General features: G+C 42.7%; 1 protein-coding gene across 2 annotated transcripts in view; it reads left to right on the plus strand.

Annotated features, from left to right (window-relative positions):
- SENP6 (SUMO specific peptidase 6) overlaps positions 1-21,898 on the plus strand; it is a gene marked incomplete in the record, with an annotated part of 3,063,818 nt that overhangs the window by 2,225,033 nt on the left and 816,887 nt on the right. For both annotated transcript variants that reach the window (XM_044070093.1, XM_044070102.1), the window contains 1 exon segment: positions 21,190-21,306. In XM_044070093.1, the coding sequence (XP_043926028.1) occupies positions 21,190-21,306 (117 nt within the window).

Consider the following 21,898-nt stretch of genomic DNA (forward strand, 5'->3'; position numbering starts at 1 on the left):
TGCACAGGAGATTCTAAAAAAGGTTGAAGAGAAAGCAAAATCTGTGCAAACAGTTAAAGATTTCCTGCAGGTTCAACCACCGAGGTTCAGCAGAAACTGGCCTACAATGAATTGGTCCTTTCCAGACTCGTCCAGAGCACAGAGGGGCAGGAACAGGCGCCCTAGAGGCAGAGGGCAATCGAAGGGCCCCTACAGAGGCCGTCAGTGGCAGCCTGCCAACCAGAGGAGTAGTGCAACAGCTACAACTTACAACCACTACTACAGGACAGACCCAATAACTTGACTCTGATTCCGCCTACCAGGGATCAACTGGCAGCACCCTTGGGCAGAAAGCTGGCTTTATTCTAAAAAAAAATGGCATTGCATTACAAAGGATACATGGACATTGCAAATAATAGACAAAGGATACAGGTTTCACTTCCACACTTTGCCAAAAAGAAGCGGAATGCCAAACCTTCCACCAAATCAGAAGGCAGAGGCTTTAAGACAAATCAGCAATTTACTTCAGATGAAAGCTATAGAAAAGGTACCATGTTCAGAACAAGGCCAAGGATTTTACTCCAGACTATTCCTTGTACCAAGAAAAGAAAACCAATGGAGGCCTATTCTCGACCTGTCCGCACTGAACACTTATCTCATTGTGCCAAAATTCAAAATGCTGACCCTACAGCAACTTCTTCCCATGTTGGGCAAGGAGTCTTGGCTGGTGACTCTAGATCTCAAGGAGGCATACCTGCACGTCCCTATCCGACCAAATTGCAGAAGACACCTCAGATTTCTTGCAGGATCAGAGCATTATCAATTCTCAGCATTGCCCTTTGGCTTATCTACTGCGCCCAGAGTATTCACGAAATGCCTGGCATCAGTAATTGCACATTGCAGACTTCAGGGAATTCAAATTTATCCATACCTGGACGACTGTCTAATACAAGCGGACAACAAGAAAAAAATGTTAAAGGACTTGGCCTATGCCATACACCTGCTACAGACCTTGGGATACACAGTCAACATCCAAAAGTCAAGACTAGTACCATCCCAAAGGATAACCTTTTTGGGTGCAGATCTGGACACAATCACCCAGATGGCTTTTCTCACAGAAGAAAAACAAAAACAACTTCCAGATTACTTCATGATTCTGACAAGACAAACTCAGCTTACTGCAAGGAAAGTCCTGCAGGCCCTGGGTTACATGGCATCCTGCATAATTTTAATCCCACATGCCAGGCTGCATATGAGGAAATTACAATGGTACCTAAGGAGTGTATGGTCTCAACACAGTCACAGTCTAGAAACCATGATACCAATCATTCCATGTCTTCAAAGGGAATTCCTGTGGTGGGCTCAGGCCTGCCAGTCCAACAGATGGTTGCCTTTCAACAAACCAAAAACAAGGCAGACCATCACCACGGACGCCTCAGACCGAGGATGGGGAGCACACATGGAGGACAAATGTATCCAAGGCCTATGGACTCAAGGGCAGCTAAGCATGCACATAAACCAAAAGGAAATGCTGGCAGTGAGGCATGCAATCGAGGCATTCAGACCCTTCCTCCAACAAGGACATCTGTTAATAAGGACAGACAACACCAAGGTCATGTGGTACATAAACAAACAGGGAGGCACACATTCCTACCCTCTATGCCGGATGGCTATGAATCTGTGGAATCTATGCCTGAATCTCAATATCCAGCTGCAGGCCCAATTGTACCAGGAAAAGAAAATGCACTAGCAGACAGCTTAAGCAGAACTACCATGGATGCACACGAATGGATGCTGCATCCAGACATCTTCAAACTCATAACAAAGACATGGGGAATGCCAGAGATAGATCTGTTCGCCTCCCCACTCAACCACCAACTGAAGACATTCTGCTCAAGGACATACCACCCACAAGCTTGGAGGGTGGACTCTCTCTTTCAGCTGGAATGCCCTAACAGTATATGCCTTCCCACCTCTCCCATTGATGTACAAGGTTCTACTGAAGATCAGGGAGGAACAGCCAAAAGTGATACTAATAGCTCCGGACTGGCCAAGACAACACTGGTACCCACTATTGAGAAGCATGTCTCAGGCAAATTCATGGCCTCTTCCCCTATGGCCTCTTCTTCTAACGCAGAACAATTTCAAGACCCTGCATCCCAACTTGAAAACATTGCAGCTAACTGCCTGGAAAATTCCTTAAATTCCAACCAAACTGTTTTATCTCAGAGGGTGAAGGACATTAACCTGGAGGCTCGCAGGCCTTCCACAAGGAAGACATACTCAGCTAAATGGAAAAGATTTCTCATTTGGAGCACATCAAAGGGCACGGATGTCACAGTGGCAAACCTAGCACACATCCTAGAATACTTAGCAGAATTGTTCCACAATGGCCTGTCTTACTCTTCCATTAAGATTCATGCTTCAGCAATTTCAGCAGAATACAATATGGATCCACCCATCTTCTCACACCCTCTTCTCAGGCAATTTCTGAGAGGGATCAAAAATGTTAAACCTCCAAGAAGACCCCCTCTACCTGCATGAGATCTCAATTTTGTGCTGGAAAAACTGACGCAACCTCCTTTTGAACCAGCAGCATCAGCGGATCTACAGTTTCTATCTTGGAAAATTGCATTCCTTCTGGCAATCACTTCAGCAAGAAGAGTATCTGAGTTGCAAGCGTTAATGGCAGTGCAGCCTTTTATTATTTTTCACCAGGATAGAGTGTCACTAAGAACCAATCCTACTTTCATGCCAAAGGTGGTATCCAGGGTATCCTTGAACCAAGCTATTCACTTGCCTACGTTCTTCCCTAACCCACAGAATAAAGGGGAAAGACTTTTGCACACCCTGGATATACACAGACAACTGTGCTACTATTTGGACAGAACAAAAACTAGCAGAAAAACTGACCAACTTTTTGTAGCATATGCAACTGGGGTGCAAGGAAGAGCAATTTCCAAACAGACAATTTCAAAATGGATAGGAAATTGCATTCGCTTTTGCTACTCCTTTCATGGAAAGACAGTTCCTGAAAATATCAGGCCTCACTCCACAAGGGCCACAGCCACCACTACAGCTTTCCTACGAGGGGTGGCTACCAAGGACATTTTAGAAGCTGCTACTTGGAGCTCCGTGCATACATTTGCCAAGCATTGCAATCTACCTTTATACTCTAGATCCCGAGCAGGGTTTGCAACTGCAGTGCTGCAGGGGATCTTAACTACACCATCCTTCTCTTAGTACCTCCTCCCCCAGATTGGCTATGGTATTCTACCCATATGTTATGACTGCAGATGCATCCTTGAAGGACATAGTACAGTTTTGTACCTACCATAAATGTAGATGGTCCGATAGGTATGCATCTGCAGTCAGGATTACCCTCCCACCTTCCCCTCTGTGGTATTCCTAGGGTGCTTACCCCTCTTTCAGCTAGCTGGGGGAATCTATTATGGTGTATTTGTTTGTTTGCTTATACATGTATATAATTTGCAAATGCTTGGAACTTTTCAGCATTTATCCAAATTTAGCCTTCCTAGAGGGCACCTGGCATCTGGGGCAAGAAAAACTGAGGAAAATGGCGTCGGCTGATGCTTTTATACCCCAGACGCTCTGATGTCGGGGAAAGTGCGACATCAGCCGAGGCCAGACCCAGACTTTGGAATCCGGCCGACCGAAGGGCTGCCTGAGGCAGGACAACCCATATGTTATGACTGCAGATGCGTACCTATCGGACATCTACATTTATGGTAGGTACAAAACTGTACTTTCTCACCTTCATTCTTACGACCCCACACCCCCCCCACACCTATCCCCATCCAATGCCTGGAAGTTCGAGAGAAGGCTGTATGTTGGTTTTGATTCTTCTGAGGAGTTTCCTCTCACTAATTGCCCTTAGGATTTGCTTTGAAATCTGGTTTCAGTTTACCACTAGTTGGCAGCAAACAAGATCTGAGGAAGGTAGAGGTGCATTGTGGGATAGGGTTTCGGCCTCAAGCTTTTAAAGACCTCGAGCTTTGCAATTTGGCGGACTCCGAGCAGAGGATTGGCTCCGTACCTATCAGTAAGAATGAAGGTGAGAAGAGCAACTCGCATGGAACGTTATGGTAAGTACATAACTTCTTTTTTTTGTTGGCAGCACTGGAGATTTCCTTGATGTTCTTGGTGTTTCACTGTTGCAGTCATTACATTTGGGTTATCTGCTTGCAGTAGCCCTCAGTCAGCCTGATTAGCAAAGTCTTGGGTCCTGCGTCGGTTGCTGTCCCTTCTTCCATGACGTCAGGTCGTCAGGGGTATAAAACATGCAGCCGACGCTATTACATCAGTCTTTCTTGCCGTGCGGTGCCCGAAGCAGAAGCAGTTTGCAAGTGCCGGTCAGCCGATTCCTGAAATTTTCATTTTCGAGTTTCAGAACCAAAGTCTTCAACTAAAGCTAAGTACCCCATTGGGGAAACTTTTTTTTTCTCCTTCCCGATGTCAGTAAAAGTTAATAATTGCATTACTTGTGGAAAGCAAATACCTCACAAAGATTTTAATTTGTACTGTATTCCATGCCTAGGCCCTGACCACGACGTACCTTGCTGTCAGTTTTGTGCTTTATTTAAACAGCGCACTGTCCATCATCAGTATATTTTCCCTTCTAAATGTTTTGTTTCTCAGTTTAATTATCCAGAAATGTCGTCGGTTAGCCTTCCAACTACCGGGATTCCAAAAAAACGCAAAGATAAAGACAGAGACAAGCTGCTGACGACGCTTCTCCTAAGGGAGTCGCCAGTTCCCCGGTACTCAGTGAGGTGCTTTCGCAGCCTCTGTTACCCGCTACGTCTGACTCGCAGGCCTCTACTGAGACCCATTCGGAGTCCGGTATGCCAGGAGATGCTTCAACTGTGGAACCTGTGTATGTCTCTACCTTGGATGGGTCCAGAGCCACTGTGCAGGCACCGGCTTCTGAGGGTGTATTCAGGCCTACGGACTTGCATATTAAACTGATGCCGCCTCCTTCATTTAGGGCAAAATCTTGAACCATGCATAAGATACCGACGCCCAGGCCGCATGCTCAGGCCTCTATGCCTAAAAAAAAAATGATAAGAATGGCTGAAGATCTTATAACTCTAACCTGGGGAAGCCAAACCCCCCCTCCCTTTAAGATACCTAGGACTGAAGATGTTTATGAATCTTCTGAAAAGGAATCTGATTTTTCTGATTCTTCTTCTGATCTGGATTTGCCATTATCTACTTATGAGGAATTCTGATGCAGAGGACTCTGTTCCATCTGCTTCCCCTCCAGAAGAGTTTTCTTTTGGTGAAACCTTACATACTCTAAGGGAGCATTTCCACTGGGAAAGCCAGGATTTTTCTGATTCAAAAAAGAGGCTTAGGAATTTCTTACTCCTGCTTCAGCATAGGCCATTAGTTATACCTCCTGTACTAGATATTGTTGATGATGCTTTCTCAGAATCTAGTTTGGTCCCTGATTCTTTGCCTCCTGCTCCCAGAAAACCTGACGGATATTACAGAGTTCCTGATTCTCACAAGTTCCTTTTTAAAAATCCTATTGTGGATCCAGAGACTGTTTCATAGGGACCCAAAGGCTAATTTTAAGGCTTCTACTGCTTTAAAAATCCTACCCCCTCTGATAGGGACTCCAGGGCGCTGGATAGATGGGGTAAGAAAGTTTACACTTCTGCAGCCTTGGCCATTAGGTCTTTAAACTGCCAGTTTCATATGTTAAAAGTATCAACAACATGTTATTGGATTGCTTAAACAGAAAGATGTTAATTCCTGACTGCGCTGAAAATAAAGAATTACAGGATTTAATGCATTCTGCTGAACAAATTGGAAAACATACTTTGCAATGTGGATTTGATTCATTAGAGGCCTCTTGCAGGGCTGCTGTTACTGGGTCTGTGCTCAGAAGGCATGCTTGGCTTAAGGAGCAATCTTTGCCTGATCAAGTTAAAGCTAAATCGTTGGATGCTCCCTTAAATCAGGACCACCTGTTTGGCAACAAGGCTGAAGAAGTTCTTAAAAAGATGGAAGATAAAGCTAAATCTATGCAGACTGTTAAAGATGTAAGTTCAGCCTCCTAGATTTAGTAGGCACTGGTCCTCTAAAAATTGGTCCTTTCCAGCCCCCTCCAGGTCTTCTCAAGCCACACTCAGACACAGCAGAAACACCAGGTTTCAGTCCCAAGGGACACACAAGACTAGGCAGTGGGGGGTTTCCGCACCCAAACCTTGGAGCAGAAGACCCCCCCCCATGGAAAACCGTCTCAATGACTTGCTTTTGAAACTTCCAAGCACCTCCCAACTGAATGCTCCTTTAGGCGGAAAGATTGGTCTGCAGGCCAAAAACTGGGAACTCATTACCCAGGACAAATGGGTTTATAAATATAGTGTCCCAAGGATACAGATTTCATTTCCACAAGTTACCAACACCAAGTGGGTGGCCAGATCTACTCCCAAATCAGTGTGCAGAGGCCCAAAATCAGGTACTCTGTCTCTTAAACATGGGGGCTATTCAGTTGGTACCAGACGAGGAAAAGGGACAAGGTTTCTATTCAAGACTTTTCCTGGTACCCAGAAAAGGCAATTCATGGCGTCCTATCCTGGACCTTTCTATTCTAAACACCTTTTTGGTGATTCCAAAATTCAAAATGCTGACTCTTCACCAGCTGCTTCCTATGCTAGGCAAGGATACATGGTTGGCAACACTAGACTTAAAAAAAGCATACCTGCACATCCCTATCAGGGAGTCTTGCAGAAGATACCTACGCTTCACAGCAGGCTACGTGCACTATCAGTTCTCTGCACTGCCCTTTGGCTTATCTACTGCACCCAGGGTATTCACAAAGTGCCTAGCTCCAGTCATTGCATTTTGCAGGCAAAGAAATATTCAGATATACCCATACCTGGACGATTGTCTAATTCAGGCAGAAAGCAAGGACATTCTTTTCAATCATCTGACCTTTGTTCAAAGGGTACTGACTTGTCTGGTGTTCACCATAAATGAAAAGAAATCCCACCTGGTACCCTGTCAACAAATTATATTCCTGGGTGCAAGCTTGAATACAACTTCCCAGATGGCTTTCCTCACGCCAGAGAAATGGATACATTTGACAACTTACTTCAAATAAGTGGCCACAAAAACCCAGCTATATCTGCAAGGCAAATACTGCAAGCCTTGAGGTTCATGGCCTCCTGCATTCTTCTAATTCCATATGCAAGGCTGCATATGAGGAAACTACAGTGGTATCTAAAAAGCCTATGGTGTCAACATTCACAGGATCTGGAAGCAAGGATTCCTATCATACCTTGCCTACGCCTAGAGTTCCTTTGGTGAGCAGAGGCCTGCCACCAAAACAGGGAACTACCATTCACATTACCCCCTGCCAAACATATCTTAACAACAGATACATCAGACTATGCATGGGGGCTCACCTGGCAGGGAAGTGCATTCAGGGTAAATGGAACCCAAGTCAAATGCACCTGCACAATAAATCAAAAGGAAATGTTAGCTGTACAGAAAGGTCTGACAGCCTTCAAGGAACACATTCTTCCAGGACAACTAATGGTAAAGACAGACAAACAACACTGTCATGTGGTACATAAATAAGCAGGGGAGTACACATTCTTATCCCCTCTGCAGACTAGCCATGGCATTGTGGAACACAACCTTGAGCTATCAAGTGAATCTACAAGCTCAATTCCTGCCAGGAAAACTAAATGCACTGGCAGACGGGCTAAGCAGCATCCTCATGGACCCACACGAGTGGAAACTGGAACCAAGGATTTTCAACATGTTGACAAGCAAATGGGGGAGCCCACATATAGACCTCTTTGCCTCCCCCCAGAACCATCAGCTGGACAAATTTTGCACAAGGATTCCCCACAAGCAAGCTTGGAAAGTGGATGCTCTATCCTTCAGCTGGAAAAACCTATCAGTTTATGCCTTTCCTCCTCTGCCTCTGTTCTCCAAGGTACTACTAAAGATCAAACAGGACAAGCCAAGGACAATTTTAATTGCACCAGACTGACCTCACCAACACTGGTACCCACTCTTGCTCAGTGTGTCATGCTTGGTTCCATGGCACCTGGCTCAGACTCCTTCCCGGTTGTTGCAGCAGGAGAACCAGATTCTGCACCCTCAGTTGCAAACTCTGAACCTAGCAGCCTGGCTAATTAACTAATCTCTCCTTTACCACCCCTCAGTAAATCAGTGATGGATATCATATTAGAGGCAAGGAGGCCTAGTACTAGAAAATCTTATGCTGCAAAATGGAAAAGATTCTGCGCTTGGAACCAGTCTCAAGGAATGAATGCAGCAGTGCCCAATTTACCTCATATTCTACAATACTTGACTGAGATGCTTCATAAGGGCTTGTCTTTTTCCTCCATCAAAATTTATGCCTCAGCCATGTCAGTTCATTATAGCACAGAGCCTCCCCTCTTCTCTCACCCACTGCTCAAGCAGTTCCTCAGCGGGGCCAAAAATTTAAGGCCACCCAGGAGAGCTCCAACTCCAGCCTGTGATCTTAACTTTGTCTTGGAGAAACTCACTCTTCCTCTTTTCGAGCCAGCTGCTACTGCAGATTTAAAATTTCTTTCTTGGAAAACAGCTTTCATAGGTTGGTGCTAGGCCATCAGCCCTAGGGCCTATACAAGCCTAGCCATAACAATTCCCTGGCTATTTCTTCCCACATTATTTACTTTCCTGGACCCCTGTCTAGCAGGGCAACTGACGTGATCCCTGGGGTGAATTTCCTTTCTCCCATCCAATTGTGAAGGTTCCTCTTGAAGAGGTCCAAAGAGGCACTCTGCTTGACATGTATGGGCAATCTATTCCAGAGTCTGGGGAGTCTCTGGGTCAGGAACCTATCCCTCCAGCATGTTTTGTTTATTGTGATGACAAGGTTTAGATCCCTGGAGCGTGTAGCTCTGAGGGATTGGGATTTCTTTAAGTGTACCATGTCCAACATGGCCTTGTATGTTAAGCAGAGATCGCCTCTGAGTAGACGATATGCGACAAAGTATAGCTGGAGTTTTTTAAGGCGGTCAGCGTAGGGCATCTGCTTTAGGCCTGTGATTCTTTTAGTGAGGTATTTCTGAGGCCTTTCCAGTTGTTGCAGATGTCTTGAGAGGTACATACCAAATGGGGCGTTGTATTCTATAATGGGTCTAATGAGGGATGAGTACAATGGGACAATGACCTCCTTTTTTTCTGGATGAAAAGCCCTTCGTGATGAGGTGTGCCACATAGAAGGATTTCCCGACTGAACAACTGCTGGTGGCATTTGCTGCAGGGACAGAGGGGAAAGCTATTTCAAAACAAACATTTCAAAATGGGTTGGCCACTCCATTCATTTCTGCTATAAGCACCATGGAAAACCTATCCCACAGGGCATCAGACCCCATTCAACCAGGGGGCTGCATCTACCTTTACAGCCTTTCTCAGCAGTGTCCCTACTAGGGACATCCTAGAAGCTGCTACCTGGAGTTCTGTACATACTTTCACCAAGCATTATCATTTGACAATTTTCTCTAAATCCAGGGCTGGTTTTGCCACTGCAGTCTTGCAGGGCCTTATAGCTGGTCCTAATTCTGTTTAAATTCCTCCTTCCATCCTTAGCTTTGGGAATCTACCCAAATGTAATGACTGCAACATTGAAACATGAAGAACATAGTACAGTTGTGTACACTTACCATAAATGTCGATGTTCGAATGTATTCACTGTTGCAGTCCTGGTTACCCTCCCTTCCAGCCCCCTTTTCTTCCTTTGGCTATACCTCTACTTTCACTTACAATGCTCTAAAAGCTTTTTGGTGTATTTGCTTTTCTGTTGGAGGTATATCCTTGTATTTATAGATTTAATTGCTTCCCATTAGGGGGACACCTGACATCTGGGGCAAGAAAAACTGATGTAATGGTGTCTGCTGCATGTTTTATACCCCTGACGTCATGGAAGAAGGGACAGCAACCAACACAGGACCCAAGACTTTGTTAATCAGGCCGACTTGAGGACTACTGCAAGCAGATAACCCAAATGTAATGATTGCAACAGTGAATACACTTGAATATCTACATTTATGGTAAGTGTACACAACTGTACTTTTTTAAGACAATAAAGATCTGATTTTTGATGCCCAAATGTGTCTATACCAGCTTGCCAATATAGTGTAACAGTGATACTTGCACATGGAAGGAGCCTTACAGCTTTTGAAGGTGGCCAGACATCAGATGCTTGGCAAGATTTGTCCCATTTAGCTTAGGTTCCTACAACAGTGATATATTCAGACATCTATTATTATGGTATTTTTATTTACACCACTGTACTTTTTTAGATTCCCCAAGTTAAAAAATCTTTTATTTGTTCTGTCTTCCAAAGAGACAAAAAATAAAATAGGATGAACCATCAATGTCGGTAAATCAGGTTCTCCACCTGTCTCTTCCAATATATAGTAGGAATTTGACTGATCAGTGTCTACTTTGGGAGTCAGTTAATTAGGCATAACTTTCCTGGTTGATGGAAACCTGGACAGCAGTTGCCTAGAGATGAGAGTGTATAGAAATTTAAATGGGAGAATTTCTTTTCAGGTAAGCCAAAAAAAAAAAAAAAAAAACGGGTTTTAGCATTTCTTGTTCAGACAAAGTCTTTATTTTTTATAATTGCTTTAATGAATCTATGCTCCTTCCCTCTGTTAAACTTCTACCCCTTTACCCCACTATTTATTTTGTTGTGATTAGGTCTTCCTGTAATCTGTTTCATATTCCACTCTTGCATTCTTCCCCCTTTTATTTGGCTCCACTTCGTCAGATTTTTTACCATTCTTCAGCTCTGTGTGTGCATGTATATATACATATATATATATATATATATATATATATATGAAGACAAATCCCAAAATGTACCCAATCACTAATTACCAGCCGCTATCAAGCAGTGAACTGTGAAAATGCTAAGTCAGAAAGTAAACAAGCTGTTTCAAATAATCCACAGTTAATCATCATATGTTAAAGTCCAAAAAATCCTAGGCAAATGTTCAATAAGATTGTAATAAATAGCGTTGTTATCCATTCCAGAGTGAACCACAAAATTAAAGAAACTTTTATTTAGCGCTTCAATGCACGCTTCATCAGACAAACACTGAAAACATGATACCAACTTAAATATCTAATATCAAACAACACATGATTTCAAGAACCTATCATGTAAAACATCACGTTCAAAATTTAAAACTTTAAAACTTTTCTAACTCTATGCTCCGGATGGTGCGTCCATTTCTCAGCGACATAAACAAGCTGTTCAGTTGCCATAGCAACTGAGTAAAACGTTAAAACATTCTACTAAATACAGTATAAAATCAATTCAATTATACACATCGGTATACATTGCCGCCCATACCCGTGCTAATGCCTCACTTGCAATGTCATATATTTGTTCCTTAGTGCAATACAGTCACATAGTCATTCTTGAGCGCTTGACTGGATAGTGCACCATCGCTTTTTTCTCTCACTCATAAATGATCGGCATCAATGCGAGAATGTCATGAACCGGATGGTCCAATAGAAGCATGATCATAAGTTACCTATGTGCAATAGTCCTTTATGACAACCGTTGCTATGAATTGAATTGATTTTATACTGTATTTAGTAGAATGTTTTAACGTTTTACTCAGTTGCTATGGCAACTGAACAGCTTGTTTATGTCGCTGAGAAATGGACGCACCATCCGGAGCGTCATAGGGAGTTAGAAAAGTTTTTAAAAGTTTTAAATTTTGAACGTGATGTTAGTTTTACATGATAGGTTCTTGAAATCATGTGTTTGTTTGATATTAGATATTTAAGTTGGTATCATGTTTTCAGTGTTTGTCTGATGAAGCGGTGCATTGAACCGTGAAAGCGCTTACGAATAAAAGTTTCTTTTATAATTTTGTGGTTCGATTACTCTTGGGAATTGGATAACAACGCATTCTATTTATTACGAATCTTATTGGACATTTGCCTAGGATTTTTGGGACTTGTTTAGCATATGATTGGATTAACTGTGGATTATTTGTACAAACAGCTTGTTTACTTTCTGGACTTAGCTACATTTTCACAGTTCACTTGCCGGTTGGATAGCGGCTCCGACTGGTAATTAGTGATTGGGTACATTTTGGGATTTGTCTTCATTTTTGTCTTTGGTCTATCGCCTGGGTGTTTTGATTATATATATATATATATATATATATTTATATATATAGATATATATATATATAGATATATATATATATAGATATATATATATATAGATATATATATATATATATAGATATGTATATATATATTTGTGTGTGTGTATGTATATATATATATATATATATATATATATGTGTGTGTGTGTGTGTGTGTGTATGAGTATGTGACAGTCGTTTACTCATAATCAAAGTGCACAAGACTGAGAAAAGTTTGTCAACTGGAAAAAAAATCAAAAGAAAACAGTAAACAATTTTTTTTGAAGGGTGCAATATACTAAATCCAAGATCAGTCTTTAGTGGAGAATGTCACTATTTGTGATCTTGCACAAAAAAAAAAAAAAAACGGGCACATTGTCAGCCGTGCCAACTTTTTTTTCTGTGAGAGAGGTAAATTGATGCATGGGGTATCTAGAATTTTTCATGTTCTCAAGTTCTCCCCTAACATTGCAAGCAGGGGTTATAGAACCAGTTCCTCCACCAAAAAAAGGAAAAGGATTTTTCAACAGAATTTTTTGGTACCCAGAAGGAACTTTCATGGAGGCGTTTGTTACATTTGTCATACTGCTGTACTGAAAGTAACCAAATTTAAAATTTTAACCCTGCAGATGGTCCTACCCCTTTTTCCAGATTATTTTTTAATGGCGACTTTACTTTATATCTGAAGAATAATTTTCATCACATTCCAATTGCTCCCAGCTTCAGGTTGAGCCTACAAATGTCTTATCTCTCACCCACATAAAGAATTGACTTCCTAGGGTGTTTGATGGACACACAAAAAAGAATGGTCTTTCTACCAGAAGACAAAGTCCTGACTGTTCAAAACATTTTTAGGGGTTTCTGTCTTCAAGATGCTGCCTCTGCAAGGGACTTTCTCAGAATTCCAGGCCTCATGGCATCAGTGATCCTCATGACACCACTGGCCAGACCCTACTTGAGAAAGATTCATCGTTACTTATACAGTTGTACCCAGCACCTTCTTCCCTTGGAGTTCCAGGTACCAGTGCTGGATTTAGTAAAATGAGAGTTAGTGATGGAAGGATCAGATGTCTCTCTATGCAATCCTGCACTTCTGCTTTCAGAACCCACTTCAGTCAGACTTATCAGATTTTGCAAGGGGAACAATGTCCAGGGTAATGGGGTGCTTTGGATGCTACAAAGCATATAAACATCAAAGACATGTTGGCAGTGATTCAGACTTTAAAAGTTTTTCACCAGTTATGGTATGTAGGTCCCATTTCTTCTGTCACAGACAGCACCATAGTCATGTGGTACCTGAACAAACAAGGTGGTACAAGGTCATGCCATCTTTGCCATTTGGCAGTGATGGCCTGTGACCTAGTCTTAAAGCAAGCAGATACTGGGCAACCCCTCACAAGTAGAAACTTCAGACAGAGGTCTGCCTGTATTTGATCTGTTTGCCTCCTTTCAAAACATTCTGTTTGAGAGACCCTTGCTGCCTTTCTTGGAGGACAGAAGCTTTCTTGTTCCCTTGGATGGGACTGTCCCTTTATGCATTTCTACCTTGTCCATCTATTCCCAAGGTACGTCTGAAGATTCAGAAATAATTGCCAGAGATCATAGTGGTGACCCCCTTTTGATTGGTTATCTCTTTTAATGGAATTGGCCAAGGGCAATTACCTCAAACTGCCTCATAGTCTGGATCTACTCACATGGAGCAACTGATGCACCCCAACCTAGAGCAATTGCTACTGGCAGCCTGGGAGATTCTGTTCTTTTAGGCACTTGTTCCATGAGGATGTACATCAGGTATTAAAGGAGTCGACAACCTCCATCTAGAAAATCTTATATTTGCAAATGGAAATGGTTTTGGTTTTCTGGATGGTGCCTGACTACTATCAGAGGGCCCAGTATGGTGATTCCCCTCTGGTTTTGAAATATTTGTGTGAGCTTTTCAGTAATGACTTATCTTCCATATCTGTCAAGGTGCATCTCTTGTAACTGTCTGAGCTTGTCTGCCAATGTATTCCTCTCTCTCATCTTTTTGTGGTCAAACTGTTTATGAAAGGACTGTTGCACTTGAGACCACTTTGAAAACAAATTCGTCCTCCTCCTTGGGATCTCATCTTCATTCTTGAATAACTGACCTGGTCTTCTTTTGAATCTTGCCTTTTAGGATGATTTGAAGTTCATCACTTGGAGAACTGTTTCGCTTATTGTTCTGACATCTACAAGGGGAGTCTCTGAGCTGCAAGCTCTCATGGTAGACTAACCTTATCTTGATTTTTCACTAGGACAAGGTCGTTTAGTGCAGTAATCCCTCTTCCATGCAAACATTTATTTCCGAATTTACCCTAAGTCAAGCCATCAGTCTTCCATTTTTCTTTCAAGAACCTAAAAACAAGAAGAGGGAAAAATCTATGCTAGATGTGCACAGGCATCTTGGGTACTACCTTGATGGAACTATGCCCTTCAGGAAAGCTGGACAGCTGTTTATTTCCTATTATGGTGCTAGGAAGGGGCAACCTGCCTGTAAGCAAACTATTGGTCTTGGTTATCCTGCGCTGTTTTTTTTTGTCAGTCCTGCCATGGTAAATCTATTCTTGGGAAGGTTAAGGTACATTCCATCAGAGCTTTATCCATCTTCAGTGGCATATTGGAAAGGAATGGGCTCTAGAAGCATTCTAGAGGCAGCAACCTGGTCCTCTGTTTCTACCTTTACAAACTGGATTATTTCCCCATGTTCCAGAGTAGGCTTTGCAGGGACAATCCTCCAGGGGCTCATGGGTCCTTATCCTTCCTCCTCCCTGGTAAGGTAGACTTTGGGCATCTACTCATATGCCACTGAGGTAGTGTGAATGAAGAACATAGTACAGTTGTAGAAGACCTGTAACAGTAGAGGTTCAAATTTAATGCAGCTTCAGTTGCAGCACCCACCCAACATCCCTCTTATTTTGTGTATAGTTTAATGGTATCCAGTCTTGTTGTGTAGTTGGTTGGGTTTGGTTATTTGTGTTGGTGTTTTTTGACTGCAGATTGGTTGGTTTCACTTGGTTCTTGTTTCTGGTCTTGGTTCTTCCTGCTTAGTACTAAAAGCTTGAACAACTGACTTCTATGAGAGGTTAGGCTTTCCATGATGGGAGGAACTTAACCAATCTTCTATCACAGAGAAAGGAGGATGTTCTTCGTTCCACATTGCTGCAGTCCTTACTATTGGGTAGTCCGCTGTCCAGTCGGCCCGAATACCAGAGTATATGGCTGACGTCGGTCAGGGCGCATTAGACTGACGTCAGTACGTCAGGGTACTAATGCGCATGACCGACGTCATATCCTCAGTCTTTTTTGCCGCATGGTCCGATGCAGAAGCAGTTTTGCGAGTGCAGGTTGGAGTTCTGAAATATTTCCGAAGCCGGAGTTTCAGACCGAATCAGAGTTGGCTAAGTACCCCGTTGGGGAACATTTTGGTTTTTTCTTGCCTCAGTATTTTACCGGATGTCAGAAAAAGTGAATAACTGTATTTCTTGTGGGAAACAGATACCTCATAGGGATTACCATACCTTGTGTATACCTTGTTTAGGGCCTGAGCACGACGTTGTTGGATGCCGCTCTTGTGCTAGGTTTAACAAACGCACTATTAAGAGACGGTTAGACTGTGCCAGGTTAGTGTTTGGGAAGCGTTGCAATTATAAAATGCCGTCGGATGTTCAGCTTCAGTGGGGGCTTCTCCTAGCATTTCAGGTTCTGTACCTAAGAAACATATGCTTAAAATGGCAGAAGATTTGATTACTATGATTAGAGGTTCTATGCCCCCTCCTGATAAGAGGCCTAGGGTGGAACCGGAGTTTGATAGTTTTGAACAGTGTTCAGAGGCTTCTGAGTCTTCTGCTGAAGATTTGCAGGAGTATCCTCCTTATTCTGATTCTGATGTGGATGATTCCACTCCCACAGCTTCTCCTCCTGAGGATTTCTCATTTTCAGAGACTCTGCATTCCATGAGGGAGCACTTTAAATGGGAAGGCCAGGATTACTCTGATTCCAGGAAAAGGCTTAGGGAATTCTTGTTTTTGCCCCAGCATAGGCCCTTAGCTATACCTCCTGTGTTGAATGTGGTGGAAGATGTTTTTGCAGAGGCTTCCCTGAACCCTGATTCTTTGCCTCCTGCTCCTGTTAAACCTGATAGGTACTATAGGGTGCCTGAAGCTCATAAGTATCTTTTTAAGAGTCCTAGGGCAGACCCGGAAACTGTTTCGCAGGGACCTAAAGGTGTTAAGGCCTCTGTGGTTAAAAACCCTGTTCCCACTGATAAAGAGGCAAGGGCTTTGGATAGATGGGGAAAGAAAGTGTATACTTCTTCCACTTTAGCCATGAGGGCGTTGAATTGTCAGTTTCACATGCTTAAATATCAAAATTATCTCCTTTCACAACTGAAATCTAAGGTGGATGCTTTGGCGGAAGGTATTGAGTGTAAAGAGTTGCTGGATTTAGTTCGTGTGTCTGAACAAGTGGGTAAGCATTCTTTGCAATGTGGTTTTGATGCTGTACAGGCCTCCTCGAGGGTGGCTGCCACTAGTTCTGTTCTTCGCAGGCATGCCTGGTTGAGGGATCAGAATTTAGCTGACCATGTTAAGACAAGGATTTTGGATGCTCCTTTACAGTCTGATGTGTTGTTTGGTTCGCCTGTGGAAGCAGTTTTAAAGAAAATGGAGGATAAAGCTAAGTCTATGCAAACTGTTAAAGATTTTTGCAGGTGCAGCCACCAAGTTTAGTAGAAATTGGCCTACTAAGGGATGGACGTATCCTGCTTATGATTCCCAGTCTAGGGGTAGGTCTAGACGTGGTAGGGGCAGAGCTCAAGGTTCTTTTAGGCCTAGAACAGGGAGTTCACCTGCTCAGACATCTGGTGAGGGCAGGGGTCAGTCCTTTCGTAAACAGACACAATGACCTGCCTTTTCAGCTGCCAGTGGATTCTCGTCTGGCAGCTCCTTTGGGAGGAAGACTGTCTCTTTTCAAAGGAAATTGGGATTTAATTACTCAAGACAGATGGGTGTTGGATATCATTCACCACGGTTACAGGTTTTATTTCCATACATTGCCCCCTTTCAAAGGCATGCCAGATGTTCCTCCTCCACAAAGGAAAGAGGCTCACAAGCAAATTTCTCTGTTACTCCAAATAGGGGCCATTCAGCCAGTCCCTGTATCAGAAAGGGGCCTAGGATTTTATTCTCGCCTGTTCCTAGTACCAAAGAAGGGGAACACGTGGAGACCAATTTTGGATTTATCTATTCTCAACACTTATCTGGACATTCCCAAGTTCAAGATGTTGACGTTACAACAGCTTTTACCTCTGCTGGGCAAAGATCACTGGATGGTAACTTTAGATCTCAAGGAAGCTTACCTTCATGTGCCTATAAGACTAAGTTGCAGGAAGTATCTGCGTTTTCGAGCTGGAAATTCTCATTATCAGTTCTCTGCATTGCCCTTTGGCTTATCTACTGCCAGAGTATTCACAAAGGTTCTGGCTCCAGTGATAGCTTACTTCAGGCTAAAAGGAATTCAACTCTATCCTTACTTGGACGACTGCCTGATTCTGGCTCAAGAAAAGGAAGATCTTCTACAGCATCTGGAATATGTCATAGCAGTGCTAAGATGCCTAGGGTATTCTGTGAACGAAATAAAGTCCAGTCTAGTACCCTCTCAAGACATGTGCTTTCTGGGTGTGAGACTGAATACAGCAGCCCAGATGGCCTTTTTAACCCCGGACAAACAAAAGAGTCTATCACTTTACTTCCATCAACTATCTCATCAGTCCGTGCTGACTGCAAGGACAGTCCTTCAAGCATTAGGGTTCATGGCATCTTGTATTCTGGTGCTTCCCAATGCCAAACTGCATATGAGGAAGCTACAATGGTATCTCAAAATGTATGGACACAGCACTGCCAGGATTTGGACACTGTCATTCAAATAATACCTTGCCTTCAAAAAAGAATTTTTGTGGTGGGCTCAGGAATGTCACCTAAACAAGGGACTCTCTGTGACCCGCCAGAGGCGAGTCAGATTTTAACGACGGATGCCTCGGACACTGCTTGGGAGCTCATCTAAATGGAAAGTGGATACAAGACAAGTGGCCTGCCAGACTACAGCATCTACATATCAACATGAAGGAGATGTTAGCAGTCCAGTTTGCATTAATGGCTTTCAAGGAGTTACTTCTTCCAGGGCAGGTGTTGATTCTAACAGACAACACAACTGTCATGTGGTACATCAACAAGCAAGGGGAACACATTCTTATCCTCTATGCAGGCAAGCAATGATTTTATGGGAGACTGCGCTAAGCTTGCAACTAACTCTTCAGGCAAGGTTTCTGCCGGAGCACAGAACTCCTTAGCAGATGTGTTAAGCAGACAAATCATGGATCCCCACGAGTGGAAACTGGATCTTCATGTATTTCAGAAATTGACAGTGTCATGGGGAACTCCAGACATAGATCTGTTCGCTTCTCCACTAAACCACCAGCTGCCAAAGTTTTGCACAAAGGGGTTTCATCACACAGCTTGGAAAGTGGATGCTCTGTCTTTCAGTTGGAAAAACCTTCATGTGTATGCCTTTCCACCTCTGCCTCTTCTTCCAAAGGTGCTATTAAAAGTCAGACAAGACAGGCCAAGGATGATTTTGATAGCTCCAGATTGGCCTCGGCAACACTGGTACCCACTACTAAGGAGTCTGGTAAGGAAGCCTCCATGGCCTTTACCTTTGATTCCTCATCTGTTATCTCAGCAGGACGGTCATCTGCTCAATGTCAAGCTTCACTCTCTTCATCTAACAGCCTGGCATATTCTGTGTTGAAACACAGCAGGTCTCAACTTCCTCAACAAGTTTTAAATGTGATTATGGAAGCTAGAAGACCTAGTACAAGGAAAGTGTACGCAGAAAAATGGAAGAGATTTTTATTTTGGAGTACAGCAAAGAATTTGGAGATTTCTGAGCCTAATTTGAGTGTGGCTCTTCAATATCTTACTGAGTTATTGGACAAAGGTTTGTCCTTCTCTTCCATTAAGATTCATGCTGCAGCAATTTCAGCTCACTATGATTGTGACCCACCATTGTTTTCGCATCCTTTGTTCAAGCAGTTTCTTAGAGGGGCAAAGAATATAAGACCCCACGTAGAGCTCCTACTCCTGCTTGGGATCTCAATTTTGTGTTGGAAAAACTTACTCTACAACCTTTTGAGCCTGCGGCTACTGCTGAATTGAAATACTTGTCATGGAAGACTGCTTTTCTGTTGGCTATTACTTCTGCAAGAAGGGTGTCTGAGTTGCAGGCCCTTATGGCAGTAGAGCCCTTTTGATTTTCCATAAGGATAGGGTATCATTACGTACTAATCCTTCCTTTATGCCTAAGGTGGTTTCTAGTGTGGCTTTAAACCAAACTATTCATTTGCCTACTTTTTATGCAGACCCCCAAAATAAAGGGGAAAAGATTTTGCACACTTTAGATGTACACAGGCAATTGCGTTATTATTTATGCAGGACTAAGGATTTTAGGCAGTCTCAGCAGTTGTTTGTTTCTTTTGCTTTGAGTTCGCAGGGCAAGCCTGTGTCAAAACAAACTATTTCTAGGTGGATTGGGTTTTGCATTGCATTTTGTTATTCCCATCATGGCAAGGAGATTCCAGCTGGGATTAGGCCTCATTCCACTAGGGCTACTGCCACTTCAACAGCATTTCTAAGGGGGGTGGCAACTAAGGATATTTTGGAGGCAGCTACTTGGAGTTCAGTGCATACTTTCTCTAAGCATTATCACCTTCCTATCTACTCTAAGTCTAGGGCTGGTTTTGCCACAGCTGTTTTGCAAGGCATGTTGTCAGCTCCTACTTCCTTATGATTTGCTAGCCTCCCTTACCTCTGCTTTGGGATTCTACCCAATAGTAAGGACTGCAGCAATGTGGAACGAAGAACATAGTACAGTTTTGTACCTACCATAAATGTAGATGTTCGAGGATCCACATTGCTGCAGTCCAATTTACCCTCCCTCCTTCCCCTCTGTGTTTAGGGGTGGTTGTGTAGGTGAGGTTATATGCTGATATTTCTGTATATATTTTTGTATATATTGTACATATTTTTGGTGCAGGTATTTTGGGCCTTGTCTTTTTAGGGTCTTCTGACATCTGGGGCAAGAAAAGACTGAGGATATGACGTCGGTCATGCGCATTAGTACCCTGACGTACTGACGTCAGTCTAATGCGCCCTGACCGACGTCAGCCATATACTCTGGTATTCGGGCCGACTGGACAGCGGACTACCCAATAGTAAGGACTGCAGCAATGTGGATCCTCGAACATCTACATTTATGGTAGGTACAAAACTGTACTTTATTCTGATCTTTGGACTGCTGACAGTGTGGGTTTGTGCAGGCGCAGAAACCATTTGCCAGTGTAGTAGTGTGAAATTAGAACAACTAATGTTACAGGTAAGTAGGACTTGTGCAACTGTACTTTATAGTTGCATGTCTGGATTACTTTGTGTTCTGCAGTTTCTCTGTCCAACATACTTTGTATATTTTACATGTGTCACTGTTGAAAAAAAAATGTTGGGAACGTGGATTTCAGAATAGGTTTATTTACGGAAGTGAACAGCTTTCATTATATTTAAAATGTATTTCTTAACTAGTATGTAAATTGAACCAAATGATCTTTTCAGACACACGGTACAAGAAAAATGCAGTCATTTAAGTATACATTGTGGAAAAAAGGAAGCATTTTGTGGCATGGCATAATTTAAAAAAAGGTTGCCATTGTGGAAATCTGGGGATACAACTCAAGTTCAGTTAAAAGGACTTAATAATCCCTTTCTAATTCAAACATCAACTTTTCCTGTAAAGAGTTGTGCTGTTTAAAAGTAGCAAATACGAACACGAATAGTAGAGAAATCAGTAATGTGTACATGTAGGATAACTGAGGATGAAATAATGTAACATAGATGTTTGCCTTTTGTGTAACTTCTGTTTTTTTCCCCCCCAGATTAATAGTTTATCCTCCTCCTCCATCCAAGGGTGGGATATCTGTAACCAATGAAGATCTCCATTGTCTAACTGAAGGCGAATTTTTAAATGACGTTATCATAGATTTCTATTTAAAGTAAGTTTCCTAGATGTGTATTATATTCTGTTTTTTATGAAAAAGTTGTATATTTTATTTGATGATCACGTAGTACCACAGGGCACACTGGAGTCATCCCTTTACTAGTAGACTTGGACGTTGGCCTAGTAAAATGTGAGTACAGCAAGGACAAATAGCGTATGTATTAGTATAGAAATTAGAATGCACTTATCCAGAGACAAGTTGTAGGTTAGGAGATGAAACAGATTTTAAGTAATGTCCGGAATGTCAGCTACTATGTGGAAAGAATTACATACATAAAGTATGTGAAGTATTCTTGTCTCTGTAGAATTGATGAAGCCCTTACTTTGAATCAGGAGACTGGGCTTGATTAGTAGCATCGGTGCTGCAGGACTGGGCTTGGTGAGAGATGTCAGTGATGGGGATTTGTGTTTGAGGTGGGCACACTCAAAGGCTTGGTTGTGTTTGCTAGAGACCAGGGAGAGCGGCAGGTGAGGTTGCTTGCTGGGAGCCACCATGAGAAACCAATTTCACAGGTGCTTATAGTTAACTTATCTGCACATGCACAAGGGAATAGGGCATAAAATAATGGAAGAGTGTAGCTCATCCT

This window comes from Protopterus annectens, chromosome 1.part0 (genome assembly GCF_019279795.1).
Source record: "Protopterus annectens isolate FY-2018-M chromosome 1.part0, PAN1.0, whole genome shotgun sequence".
NCBI classification, from domain to species: domain Eukaryota; kingdom Metazoa; phylum Chordata; order Ceratodontiformes; family Protopteridae; genus Protopterus; species Protopterus annectens.